The sequence below is a fragment of the Pan paniscus genome, chromosome 10, assembly GCF_029289425.2.
Source record: "Pan paniscus chromosome 10, NHGRI_mPanPan1-v2.0_pri, whole genome shotgun sequence".
NCBI classification, from domain to species: domain Eukaryota; kingdom Metazoa; phylum Chordata; class Mammalia; order Primates; family Hominidae; genus Pan; species Pan paniscus.
The window spans coordinates 106,405,973-106,420,912 of NC_073259.2; the positions used below are offsets into that span (position 1 = coordinate 106,405,973).

At 40.6% G+C, this 14,940-nt stretch overlaps 1 protein-coding gene across 2 annotated transcripts in view; it reads right to left on the reverse strand.

Annotated features, from left to right (window-relative positions):
- Nucleotides 1-14,940, reverse strand: part of LOC130540681 (uncharacterized) — a 169,711-nt gene that overhangs the window by 3,252 nt on the left and 151,519 nt on the right. Inside the window, exons 5-6 of one of the 2 annotated variants that reach the window (XM_057299509.1) lie at nt 7,481-7,683; nt 3,316-6,121 (exon numbers count right to left, since the gene is read on the reverse strand). In XM_057299509.1, coding sequence (XP_057155492.1) covers nt 7,644-7,683 — 40 coding nt within the window. In that variant the 3' untranslated portion in view covers nt 3,316-6,121; nt 7,481-7,643. Of the gene's footprint in view, nt 1-1,003; nt 1,130-3,315; nt 6,122-7,480; nt 7,684-14,940 lie in introns of those variants that run through there. The other variant, XM_057299508.2, reaches the window with a different exon arrangement.

The following is a 14,940-nucleotide window of genomic DNA, read 5'->3' on the forward strand; positions in this document are numbered from 1 at the left end:
GTGTGTAGGGTATGTCCTTCAACCTCCTGAGATTGATATCAGGGGAAAACATGCCCTTTCAAAAAAAATTCTAGAATGCCACCGTGAGAGAGAAAATGCTAAGTGGCTTGACCCTTTTGGCATTTCTTTGGTTCAAGTTTAATAAATTCCTTCTTAAAATATTGTTTTCCTATTATGAAAGTAGTTCATGTTCATTTAGAATAATTATAAAATAAAGAAGAATTCTAACTCAATAAGAGTCACTGTTAATATTTTGGTATTCTCTACTTGCAGTCTCTTTGCTTCATAAATTTTTTATATCCTTGTGATCATACGACATATAAAATACTTACATAGAGTGATTATTCACAGCAACTATTTTATTTTTGAAGCTATGAATACAGATTGTAAAATATATGGAAAATAGAAAGAAGTATGAAAAAATAAAATCATCCAGAATGTCAATGCCCAGAGAAAATTAATAATAAACATTTCAGTTTTTGTCCCAGGAGCCTTCTTGCTATATATTTTTACATGATTGAGATCAAACTGTAGAGCCTAAATCTTAAGTAAATTCAATACAGAAACACCCAGGGTATATATAGAAGATGTTGCAAAGAGCCTTTCCCTTGGAAACCTGGTATCTACGATCATTAATATGAATTTTAAAGAAGCAGAAAATCATAGCTAAAGTTCACTGGCAAAGAAAATGCCTAATATATTGCTCTTTACAACTCTGATTTTATGGAAGGAAAAAATACGATTTGTTTAGCAATTTTTCTAGCACGCTATCCCCAGTATGTAAATAGTTTTGTCATTCTTGGTGAGTATAGCAGAATAACAACAATTATTGTTTCAAGTGGTCTTCAAACCTGGCAACAGCATCCTTCTAAATTATGGTGGGAAGAATGTGGCCCCCAAAAATACATTTCTTGGTACTGGGAAAAGGGCAAAAACAAGGAGGGAAGAGCTGAGAGACCCACTTTCTTCCTTGTCACATCAGCCATGTGGCTTTTCTTCCCACCTTTTCTCTTCATCCTGTCTACTAATAGATCTGCTGTCTCCATGCACAGAGGACATAGCCTCTTGCTTCATCTGTGTTTCTGCTTTCCTCTTTTCTGCTTCCATGGTTTTCTTGGAATGGCATCTCCTGAAGAAAGGAAGACAGAACGAGGGGGCAGTGGCTCCCATGGTGGACCTACACAGAGGTACAGCTGAAACCCTGACACAAGGGTCTTCCGAGTTCGAGAGCTCTGGAATTACATTTGTGATTAAATGAACCCCAAAGAAAGCCCCAGGACCACTGCATGCCCTGTAGAGTCAGCCCATTATAATCATAATGCATATAAAGTCCCTATACTACAGCTTCAGAGCAGTCTTGTGTTTAAAGAAGCAGAGCCCAGGAGTTTTTAATCTTCTTTCTGGTCTCTTTCAAATATTAAAGAGTATCCACAGCAGCTCATTAAAACTCCCAGGACTGCCTCTTTCTATTTCCCCATAAGATCCCTTTGTCTCTCTTTCATTTATACCTCCCATCCCTACCAGCCTGGTGCCTCAATGGTCTCTTTCTTCCTAGGCCTCTAGGAACAAGCTGTTGACACTCTTGTCTGCCACTTGACCTCAGAGAAATTGATGTTCTTCTAGGCTTCTGGCTTGTTTTCTCCTGAGAAGCCCCCTAGTGTGTCTGGTTTTCTCTTGGAAAGAGGAAGGGGTGGGAAGCTAAGAGAACAAAGAGCAGGTGAAAGAAAAATGTGGTTTCCATCCCATCATACAGTATGAAAGCGGTCTTGGAAAAATGAGATGTTGATGGTGTATGGGGAGGAAACTCACGAGATCAGAGCACAAAGCATCACTACTCAAGGAACACTGTGGAGTGCAAAGCATTCTTGTGAGGCTTGTCCATCCTTCTCAAGTTCCAAAACTCTTGCACACAAGTCTGGATTGGGGACACTGGGGAACAAGTCTAGATTGGGGGACATTGGTAGACAAGCCTGTGTAGGAGCTGGCATGAAGAAAAAAGGTAAGAGCAACTCATTCCATTCCTGTCCACCAGTATTTGACTTACGCGTTTATCTTTAATTATATTTGATTTCTCTTATCAGAATCTGACATTGGGGGACATTCATGTGCAAAGATCACACAGAGAGTAACAAAAGCATATATCACACTGGAGATGTAGCACTAACAACCTCCGCCAACCCTGCACACCTCCACCTCTTCTTCAGCTACCTCCAGCTGCCACCAGTGACACCACCTGCACCACTAACAGTGTGCACATTACTAGTTTTTGTTGTTGTTTTTTTCGTTTTGTTTTGTTTTGTTTTGAGACGGAGTCTCGCTCTATCACCCAGGCTGGCAATGGCAACATCTCGGCTTGCTGCAACCTCCGCCTCCCTGGTTCAAGCCATTCTCCTGCCAAGTAGCTGGGACTACAGTCATGCACCACCACACCCAACTAATTTTTGTATTTTTAATAGAGGTGGGGTTTCACCATGTTGTCCAGACTGGTCTCGAACTCCTGACCTCAAGTGATCCGTCCGCCTCGGCCTCCCAAAGTGCTGGGATTACAGGCGTGAGCCACCACACCAAACCTAGTTTTTTCTTTTTTCAAAGATAATTTTTTTTTAACTGAGTCTTGTTCTGTCGCCACATTGGTGTGCATTGGCGTGATCTCGGCTCACTGCAACCTCCGCCTCCCAGGTTCAAGCGATTCTCCTGCCTCAGCCTCCCTGGTAGCCAGGACTACAGGCGCGTACCATGCCCGGCTAATTTTTATATTTTTAATAGAGACGGGGTTTCACCATGTTGGCCAGGATGATCTTGATCTCTTGACCTTGTGATCCACCTGCCTGGGCCTCCCAAAGTGCTAGGATTACAGGCATGAGCCACTGCACTCAGCCTAAAGATAATTTTTTAATATGAAATATATAGAGAATAAAAGTACCAGTGAAAACAGATTATTGTTAACATACTGTTATGCATTTTAGTCTTTTTATGGTTTTATTTATGTTGAGTCAGTGAGACAATTCGCATGATTCAGATTATAAAAAGTATGAAAGGACTTAGAGCGAAATTCTCCCCCTTCACTGCTGTTGCCCCAACATCCAGCTCTCTGCCCCCAGAGCCTACCATGTTTCAAATATTTTTTAAATGAAAGAAATTAAACACTGTAGATACAGTTAATGTCTCCTTTTCCTCATTCTTTTTCCATGCTCCCTAGAGGCAGCCATTATCATAAATTTGATGAATCTTTCCAATGTCTTTTTATAGTTTTTGCATACATATGCATGTACTTGTGAACAGTAGAGAGTATTGCACTGTGTGCTCTTTTTTTTTGTAATTTACATCAATGGTATCATACCTTTTAGCACTACCCTATGCTGCCAGCTCATTCTTTTTAACTGCTGTATGATATTCTGTTGTATGACTATATTATATTTTATTCATCCATTTTCCTATTGATAGGAAGTTCTTTCCTATTTTCCAATAGTATAAACAATGCTACCACTTCGCTGTTTTCTAAATTAGAATAACTGTTAGGTCCATTTCTCCTCAGATGAATTGATAAATCCCAAATAACCTAATCAAAGCTTAATAGGATATTTTATAAAAATTGATAAGCTAATTCTGAAGTTCATCTGGAGGCAAAAACAAACAAAATTGGCAAATATTTCTTGGGAAAAAAAAGTGGGGAAATTTGCCCTGTAGTTTTATAATCTGCTTTTTTTCACTTCGTGTATTATTCACAGGAGAGGAGCAGTTGGAGCTTCTAAGGAGGAGGAGCGGCTCTTTTCCCCTGGAGATTGTTTTGTCTAAACACGATGCTAGAAATGCAGCAGCCATTTGCTACCAGCCTGAGGATAATGCCAACATATCAAGGTCCAAACAAGAAGCACCAAGAAACTGAGATGGACTTTGAAATTCCATATCTGGAAGGAGTTCTACTTCTGTATTTGTTGTTTAGGTAATAAATGTTGTATCACCTAATTACCTAATTTAAAGGGATAAGGAGGAAGGATTATCTTATTTAAAGCGAAAAGCATGCTGACTGATATGTTTTATAATAATGTCTGATTTCATCAATCCTGGACTGTTGGATTTTTAAGCAATTTCCAATTTTCTTTTATTTCCTTCAAACAAAATGCTCCATGGAATATCCTTGTTACTCAGTCTCTGTGCAAATCTATGATTATTTTAATAGTATAGATTCCTAAATAATTCCTACTTAAGTGGAATTACTCAACTCAGAATATGGGGAAAAAACAGATTTGTCTCATAAAATACAACGTAACAAATTCTAACTCAGTAGAGGAAAATACGGAAATTCTAAATAATCTCTGAGTTCTAACCCCAGGCTCAATGTATCCTGTTTTACCATCTTGGGAAGGTCAGAACGTCTTCTTGCCCTTTCAGATCTCAAGGCCTCTATTATATTTGCTGCCTGTAGAATAACAGTAACAACAATAGTAATAACAATAGTTAAGATGTTTAAGCATCTTTTCTGTGCAATGAAGTATTCATACATTATCTCATTTAATCTTTATAACAATCCTTTTGAGGAGATAGTTACTAGTCCCACTTTACAAATGAGGAAATGAGACTCAGAATGAGTTAGTGACTCGTCCAGAATCCTGCTGCTACATGAAAGGGCTGAGATTCCAACCTGGGTCTCTTACTGCTCATAATCCTGTTTCTCAAATCTCTCCCAGGGTCTTTGCTGAGAGCTTCACTTCCAGATCTTTCCATCCAGTTTCCTACCTCTGTTATGTGGTCTTTTAGTCGACATTAAAAGAACATTCAAAGAAGAAAGAAGGCAAGTCAACAGACATTTTCCCAGCAGGGTAACCTGCTCCGTAAGTTACTCTGCAGATGTGAAGGCTCACCTGAAGTGAAGCCTTGGTCTTCGTGGATTTGGACAAGAGAAAACATTTTTCAGGAATTTGCTTATGTTATCACTGTCATGATCCTTCCTTCTCTCTCAGAACTAAGTCAAAATCCTCAGCAAGTGCTACCAAAGGTCACACACAAAAATCTTCTGTAACAGACACTGTTGTTTTCCTAGCCTCTATTCCTCCCTTTCTCCTTCTGCAGAGCCCCTTAGCTTAAAAATTCTCCCACTTTTTCTTTCAATGGAGTTGAATTCAATCTCTCTACCCTACTGCAGTGTCTGTTTGGCACTCTCAGCATTTTTCCTAGAACTGCTAATACAAAGATAATATCTCACTAGATGTGAACGAGGAAGCGTAGCATCCTGGTGGCCACTAACAGATACCCTGGGATCCAGAGGGAAGCCAGCCTTAGGATGAAACTGGCATCACAATGCATGGAAGATAGAGAGAAAACATCAACAACAAAAAAAGCCTGATTTATTCACTGATGCACTGGATCAAGTCTTACCCCAAACACACTCTCCCTCCCACTTTTCAGATATATGAGCTAATACATTCCCTCTATTGTGTAGGCAAATCTGGTCAGGTTTTTGTTCATTGCAACCAAAAGTGTCCAAGCTGGTCCTTTTTCTCTCTGGTGCCTTCTAGTACAAAACTTGGATCACAGCCTCCGAATACATGCAATGCTAACATTTATGTAGCACCTAACGTATGCCACACACTATCCTAAGCACTTTATTTTGTATTTTGGCTCATTTAACCCTGACAACAGCCCTATGAGCTAGTTTTGGAGGGATTTTTAAGCCCATTTTTTAAATGAGGAAAATAAGGTACCAAAAAAGGTTAAATAACTTTGCCAGAGCTAACAGGTGGTTGAGCCAGGATTTAAACCCAGTCAGATCTTTTTGCTCCAGAACTCTTGCTCTTAACCAGTTGGCTAGCAGCTCTCAAGTGCTGTCCTGGGCTCCCCTGCTGTGGGAGTCCAAGAGCATGCATATTGGACTGGGGGAGTTGGGAGTGGGGTGTGGGTGGGGAAGATGCAAATGTTGATTTTCCACTTATATTTTACGGAACCCGAAAGTACACAGGTCAGTTTTCATTATCCCAAAATCGAAACTGAGACTTTGACTGTGTCACTCCCCCCACTCACTGATGAAACTTCTTCTCCAGGTTATTTCTCAGCTGCTGACAGTTGCTGTCTACAGCTGGGTCGATATTTTCATGTCTACTCATAATCCTGTGTGTCAAGATCCCTGAAAAACAAATGCCAAGATTTTTTCTTCATGTTTTAGCCTCTGCTTTGATTTTAGACACCAAATCTAAAGTCTACCTCTCAGGTATTATATGTGCAGAATTCAAGAGGTATAAATTCATGTAGGATTTATTCACTTAAACATGAGTGAGGTCTAAACCTTGGTGCCTTTTTTACCTTTGTTCTTTAATTTTTTTTAAGCAATGGGGTCTTGCTATATTGCCTAGGGTGGTCTCAAATTCCTGGGCTCAAGCGATCCCTCCACCTTGGCCTCCCAAAGTGCTGGAATTACAGGCATGAGCCACCACACTCAACCCTATTGTGCTTTTGAAGCAAAGCTGTCTGTGCAGAATCTTCATTTTTGCTAAGGTGGCTGCAGAAGCTTCAATCAATGATAGTTGGACTTCAAACTCTGCCTTTATTTTTATGCCAAATTCTCTTAAAATTGTCATTAAAAAAGAATTAAACGCAGAGTGCTGCAAAAATTCTCCTTGCCCTCAGGAGCTTGTGATGTTTTAGATTAACCATAATCTGTTTACCATAAGTGAACAGGTACCATTTTCTTTATTACTTCATCTCCCCCTTCTTTGGTTGTTTGTTCACTTGCTATTTAATTTCTATTTATTAGTTCAACCATGAAAAGGGCCTAATAAGCAAAAGAAGAAAAAAAAAAAGCAGGCAGTACTTTCAAGTTCAAAAGACTAGCTGATGGGAGATCACAGTTCATCACAACTGCAAGTCTGAGATGGAATGTTTAAATATGTACATTTCAAAGTGAACCAGAAACCTTTCCCTGAGAGCCAGTCGAGGTGAAAGGAAGTTTTCAATATTCTTGCCCTATGCAAGTGATTCTCAGAGTGGTCTGTGGGATTAATCTAAGTCCTTCCTTGCAACCAGATCTTTGATGGAGATACCTGAGTCGCCCTTCTAACAATTTAGGATTAACCTTGTTTTTCTGAACAACGTAATTGGGTTCAGATATTATCTCATCTTGTTTCCAAGGCCGCTAGCCAAAAGCAGAACCAAACATGTCATTTCTGGAAGGCAGAAGAAAGGCACTGACCTGCAAAAATCTATAATTTGGCCACAAGTACGTAGTGTAATCCTTTTTTTGTTTGTTTGTTTAATAATAGATGGCTGTGATGGCTAATTTTATGAATCAACTTAATTGAGCTAAGAAATGCCCAGACAGCTGGTAAAACATTATTTCTGGGTGTGTCTGTGAGAGTGTTCCCAGAAGAGATTAACATTTGAATCAGTAACTGAGTGAAGAAAGTCTCCCTCACTAATTCAGGTGGGCATTATTCAATCCATTCAGGGCCTGGATAGAACAAAAAAAGCAGAGGAAAGGCGAACTTACTCTCTGCTGGAGCCAGGACATCCATCTCCTCCTGTCCTCAGACAGTGGTACTCCCTATTGTTAGGCCTTCTGGCTCAGATGGAGATTGTCGCCATTGGCTCCCCTGGGTCTCTGGCCTTCAGGTTTGAGCTGGATCTCCACCTGGGCTGGCTTTCCTGCTATATTAGTATGTTTTCACGCTGCTGATAAAGACATACCTGAGACTAGGAAGAAAAAGAGGTTTAATTGGACTTACAGTTCCACATGGCAGGGGAGGCCTCAGAATCATGGCAGGAGGTGAAAGGCACTTCTAACATGGTGGTGGCAAGAGAAAAATGAGGAAGAAGCAAAAACGGAAACACCTGGTAAACCCATCAGATCTCGTTAGACTTTTCACTATCAAGAGAATAGCACAGGAAAGACCAGCCCCCATGATTCAATTACCTCCCCCTGTGTCCCTCCCACAGCTTGTGGGAATTCTGGGAGATACAATTCAAGTTAAGATTTGGGTGAGGACACAGCCAAACAATATCACCTGCTGTTGCAGACAACTGATTGTGAAACTTCTCAGCCACCATATCTGCATGTGCCAATCCCTCATAGTGAGAGAGGAGAAAGGAAAAAAACCCATCAGGCAGGCAGGCAGGGTGGGTCCTCGGTTGAATCCTTTCAAACCAAAGAACAGCCTGCAGGCACAGATAAGGGAAATTGCACAGAGGGGCTTGCAGAAGACATGCCCACAGCTGCACAGATAAGAAAGGCTACACAGGTGACTTGCAAAGACATGCCTGCAATGGGAAATTTCATCCCCTGACACATTTGCTGTAAGGGAAACAAAGCAATAGGGAGGAACTCAAGCTAAAGGCCCGCATGCACACTAGAAGGATGGGGTGGAGCTACCAGAATGGTGCGCCTTATGCAAATGAGACGCCCAGCCCTCAACGGTTTCTTATAGAAGCTTTGCATTCAACTGTAAAAACAGCGGCTCTCTTCTGGGTCCCCTCTCCACAGCAAAGAGCCTTCTTCTTTCGATTATTAAACTTTCGCTACAACCTCACCCTTGGTGTCTGTGCTCCTTAACTTCCTTGGTCATGAGACAAAGGACTCCAGGTACTACCTCGGGCAATGAGACTGCTACATTGTGGTGCATTGGTGAGGCTGTAACAATAGCAAATCTCTTTCTATATATCTATGTATAGCCTATTGGTTCCTCTGCAAACTGTTTTATCAGCAAGGTCTTTAGGACCTGTAACTTGTGTTGACCTTCTATCTCATCCTGTGACTAAGAATGCCTTAACTTAACTGGGAATTCAGCTGAGCAGGTCTTAGCCTTATTTTACCCAGCCCCTATTCAAGATGGAGTTGCTCTTGTTTAAACACCTCTGACATTTCCCCCCTCCCTTTTATAAGAGAATCCTTAATCCTAACGCTTGTAGAGGGATGAAGAACCATCTTCTGCAACTTCTTCAGGCTGAATAAGGGGTGATGATATGCCTGCCTATTAGGTCTCTTGCATTCAGGGTAGAGCGGAGCTCAGTCAGAAAGTGTTGGTATGGCAAGGGCCATTAATAACTCCGAGTTCCGACAAAAGGTGATATCCAAAGTCAGCCAATCAGTGATGCAGTCCATTTCGTTTGGGTCGGGGATTTCCTCAGTGTCCTCCTTTTCATGGTTTGCCAGAAAGATGTTACTGGAAAGCGGGCCCGATCCAGACCCCAAGAGAGAGTTTTTAGATCTTGCACAAGCAATAATTCGAGGCAAGTCCATAGAATAAAGTGAAAGCAGTTTATTAAGAAAGTAAAGGAATAAAAGAATGGTTACTCCACAGGCAGTGCAGCCTAAATGCTAAGTTCTAAACAAGATATTTTCACCCTCATTATCTCATTTGAAATAGAATTTGAAAAATGAAAGCTTCTGAATTGGTAGTCATCGCATTTTAAAGAGGAAGGAGCTGAAGAAACTTAAGTTCTATTGCAGTGAGTAACATATAGGATTGACGGACTTTCTGCCACCACGTTGCTTTACTGGAACAATCAAAAAGCAAATATGTAGCCCTGGTGCGGTGGCTCACGCCTGTAATCCCAACACTTTGGGAGGCCAAGGCAGACGGATCACCTGAGGTCAGGAGTTGGAGACCAGCCTGGCCAACATGGTGAAACCCTGTCTCTACTAAAAATACAAAATTAATCTGGTGTGGTGGCAGGTGCCTGTAATCCCAGCTACTCTGGAGGCTGAGGCAGGAGAATTGCTTGAACCTGGGAGGCAGAGGTTGCACTGAGCCAAGATCATGCCACTGCACTCCAGCCTGGGCGATAGAGTGACACTCTGTCTCAAAAAAAAAAAAAAAAAAAAAGCAAATATGAATACTACGGATGTTTGATATCAAGACATACAGAGCCAATGACTTCAGCACAAGAGACAAGCCAGTATGAGATAGGTCTCAGCGTGGACGTTATCTTCTCCCATCCTCAGACAGCCACAGAAGGTAGACATACTTGCAGAATTTGAATTACCTGTATCTAAAGTTCCAGCACTACATATATTAATGCAGTACCTAATAAAAATAGGACTATAGCTAGTGTTACAGAAAGACAGTTGATCATGACCCCATGCTTTAAATATAATTATTAAAAATGTATAGGCTGAAGTCTGACCACTCTGCACATGGTACAGCAGCCTTGGATATGTGCAACACAGGCCAGCATGGGGCCCAAAAACTGAAAACACAGAACCAAGATGCCAACAGAAGGAAAGGATCCAAACAGGGCCAGGATGTTTCCCTTAGGTAGATATGTTATATTATATTATATTATATTAATATCTTAGTCTAGCAGATTGGTAGGAAATATTAGCTTTAGACTCTGGTGCTACGCTTGGATCAGTATAATTTGTTTGCGGCTTAATGTTATGTAAATGATGCCATTCTTTCCTTGGTGTAGATGCAGCCATTCTCAAATAAACACTGATGATCTTTTATTTTATTTTTTATAATTTCAACTTTTATTTTTGATACACGGGGTCCATGTGCAGGTTTGTTACACGGGTATATCATGTGACACGGAGGTCTGGTGATCTCCTAGAATTCCACATTAAAAGAATTCAAATAAGAAGATATAATAAGAAGAATTCAAAGAGTTCAAATACTCCAAATAAGAGAGGAATTCCATAAACAAGGCTGCCATTTCTACTGCTGTTGCTAAGACTGGTCAGATCCAATTTACGATTGCGCTGAAAATTTTGGTGCCTAGAGGAGAGAAATCATGTAAACAGCATGAACTCTTCCTGACCAAGTTTCATTTCTGTTTGACCTTCTGAACAAGTTCTATTACATATAAAATAAGCAGTATTTTTAAACCTACAGTGCTAAAAGTAAGATTTCAGGAAACTATCACTAACTTACTAAGAGATATGCTTGAAAGTCTAATGTTTCCATAGATAAATCGAGATTTAAATGTGTGCTTTCTATTATTCTTCCAAAGCTTTCTAAATGCTGGAAGGAAAGATACAGGAATGTATAGATGTCCGGGACCATTTTGTACCATGAATGATTGATGGCCAAAGAAGATTCCAGATTTTTCTTAAACATACTTCATCTTAGAAAAGTTTCCATAGTTTGTATGTATATATTCCTGGTTTTCCTTTCTAAAAAATATGTCCTTTCCAAGGCCAACTCCAGGTATATTAGTCCCACATCTCTCGCTGATTTCTTTCACACATTCTCATGAGTTCCTTGCACACCTTCAGAGTATAAGCCTTGGAGAAAGAGGCTTTGTTTTGTTTTATGCAAAACCTTTGACTCCTGTAATATGGAGTTTACACCTTTAGTGTCAGATAAATGACAAATAGTCATTGTTAGAGGCAATAACACATTCAGATGTGAAGTTTTACAACAATCTCTGTTTTCCTTGAGCTGCTAAAATCATTAGATTTATGACATTCATGGATTAGTGGAACTGTATGCCTCTGCTCTGTTTACTTAATTTTTGAATGGACTGGAACGTGCTTTTAATGTGGAAATCGTATTACAGTGTTCAAATAATCTTGTACTCTGAACAAGATTATTAGCTGTAGAAACCAAATGGGATTTTATCCATTGTCATCATCCTCTATTTCCTTGACATGCTCATCCCATCTATTGACAAACCAAATTTGATGTCAGAATCTGCTCCAAAATCCTAACAACATGATTTGTAATTACAGAGCTAACACCTATGAATAATAAAATGGCAAACAAGCAGAGCACCATCAAAAATTCAAGATGATAATTTTTTAATGATAATATTACTTCCTGTGTGTGACAGTATACAAAGCACGGAGCATTGTCTTTCTCAAGACAGAATTCTAGTGAATTTCTGAGCCTGAGCACCATAAGGACAGAGGCAATACGTTTCCCATCAATCTCATAGTAACGCATGTCTTCAAAAGCACCAAGTCAGTTAAGAGAAAAATATTCTTCCCTCATTCCTCATCTTCCCTCAAACACTAAAGTTAATTACATGAAGAATGCAAGTGGAATTAAATGCCCTTAGCCTCCAGCACGATAGCACTGTTCAGAACTCCAATTCTAGTCCTGTCATTGATCTTCTGGATTTACTTACATGCCCTTTAAAATTTATCTCAATTTCAGTTTGTCCTAGAACCACGAAATGTTACAGACCACCTAGTAGTCTAACACCTTCATTTTTAGGTGAAGAAACCAAGGCCTCCTTAGCTTAAAGGACCAGGCCAGAATCATCCTCCTTGATTCTATATAGCTTATTCCAAGTTCAGACCCATCCAATGCTACATGGCAGGTCTCCAAACTCTTCTTAGACTTGTTCCCAAACTGCTTGCCTTGACACTATTTGAGCGCCACAATCCAACTCTCTTTCAACCCATTGCCCTGTCCTCTTATCTCCCTACCTTCAACTCCAACAGCAGGTCTGTTTTCCTTTAAGTTACTCTGCTAAATTGCAAATACGCTGGGAGGTGAAAGTGCCTTATTATCCAACAATATCTACCATTTATTGAATACTACTTATGCCCCAGACACTATATCAGTCATATCACAAACACTCTTCCACTTAATCCTCACAACACTCTGAGACTGGTGTCATTATACAGATTGGAAAACCAAGGTCCAGAGAACATAATCAACTTGCCTAAGGTTGCACAACCTTCAGCAACCAGAATTTGTAAGTGGTAACAACCAGAATTTGAACCTACCTCTGTCTGGTGCTCTTAACCACTATGCTTACTGCCTGTTATTTCCTACTAAAGAATTTGGCCATTCATTCATTCAAAACACACATGTCAACCATCAAATATATGCCAGGTGTAGTCCTGGAAGAACAGGGAGTACAGAGATGAAAGAACAAGGGGCAGCAGTAAAGGGCAGACACTTGAGACCCAAACGATTATTCCCCAGAGCAGTGATGAGGGTGGATGAGCCTCGTCACACCACGGGGCTTACCAAAGGCAGAGCCTAGGATTATTTCAGGCAATGCTAAATTAGGCCTGGTCCGAAGAGAACATTCTTCTAAGCCTCCGTATACTCAGGAGGCTCTACAAATTCCAAACTTTTTTACTAAATTTCCTTCCAGTCCTATTTGATATTCCCCTGCAGGCTCGTTTTGCCTGAGTCTGTAAGTGTAAGGAAACATGTTTTTTTCCCCTGCATACCCAGACAGGATGTTTAGTCATTCACTCCTCCGTTTTTATTTGTTATGCACTCACATGCTGTGGGTGTTTTATAAGTTGCTAATGTTTGCAGAATTTGATTATCAGGCTGCTTCTCCGCCCCTTTACTCGTTCCCCAACTGCCAATGGAGTGACGGTTCTTCCTACTGTATTTGAACATTGGGTTCAGGCTTTCCTTTTTAAAAGTACTTCTGCTGGGCTGGGCGCGGTGGCTCACAAGACCGTCCTGGCTAATACGGTCAAACCCCGTCTCTACTAAAAATACAAAAAATTAGCCGGGCGTGGTGGCGGGCGCCTGTAGTCCCAGCTACTCCGGAGGCTGAGGCAGGAGAATGGCGTGAACCCGGGAGGCAGAGCTTGCAGTGAGCCGAGATAGTGCCACTGCACTCCAGCCTGGGCAACAGAGCGAGACTCTGTCTCAAAAAAAAAAAAAAAAAAAAAAAGTACTTCTGCTGTCAGGTCATTTAGCAGCATCATTAATCTATAGGTTTGGGCTCTGCCTTTTTTTAAAAAAAAGTTTCTTCCTTCAACAAAGCTTTCGAAGATAGGGTTCAGGGCTTATCACACTGTGTTCTGGTCATTCGGAACTTGCATCTCAAATGTATTTCACTTACTGCATGTTTTTTTCTGCTTCCTCTCCCACGACTCAGATTTGTGAAGTGTTCTGTAACTGTCTATGCAAGACGGGGTTGGGGAGGTAAATTGCCTGTGTTTCTGATTTCTCATTTGAGTCTCCGTGTTTGTCTTAAATGGTTTCGTTGAGCTTGGGAAAAACAGCAATCAAAGCCACAAAGTGTCCATGAGACATAAGCAAAGCCAAACAGTTAAACCCTACAAAGATGAATTATGAAAAAAGAACTATGATTTACTCATAGCAAGAAATTAAAAAGTCAAATAGAAAAGGGACAGTGAAGTGCGAGAAGGAAATGCTGACAGCTAAATTGCCCTTCAAGTAAAGGAAGATAATTCTCCTGCCTAGATGAGGGGGCATTCATGCCAGAGCTCAAATTTAAATTCCAACAGCCCTGTATGGACCTTCAGACCATTATTCACTTTCTTGTATTCAGTTATCAGCTCTTTCTTCATTGCTTAAATGTTTGGATACATCCAGCCAGAGGCTTTTTGGTTGATGAGCACAGTTCCACAAAGCAGAAAAAATAAACATAATATGGTTGCTGCCTACTTCAAGAACCCCATATGGCCACTTTTAGACAGGGGTGTCCACCTCTGGAGACCAGCTTCCCATATGAAAGGGTGTTTGTCTCATTCTGAGACCAGCTTTATAAATCAATTACAAAATTCAAATCTCATTCTGTCACTCTCTTCAGCCAAGTAAGAAAGGAAGGGGAGACAATTTTAATGACTCTGGAAATTTCCATACGCGTAAAAGCTGTAACTAGCAAATATTCATTTTCTTTCTTGGCAGATGACTCTGGTAATTAAGGTAAACTACTAATAACCCTTTCCAGAGTGTAGGATAGATTGTTCCCAAACATATTGAGAGGAATCATATTGAGCAGCTTGAAGCCCAGACAGATCCTTAGAGACAGCCCTGCCAAGAACAGAATCTCCCACAAGGAAAAAAAAAAAAAAAAAAAACCTGGAGAAATCAAAACCCCTGAGTCTGTACCGAGGTTTTAATCTGCCTAACTTCTTCTATGCTGCACCCTTTTATGATCATTTGCTGCATGTCAATTCTTCTCAAAAGTTGATGTACATATTATCATTTCTTAATGCAGGCATTTTAGTGGCTGTGTTTGCCAGTCTTGAGCTGTGGTTGGCAATTTTGGGCTGTAAAGGGT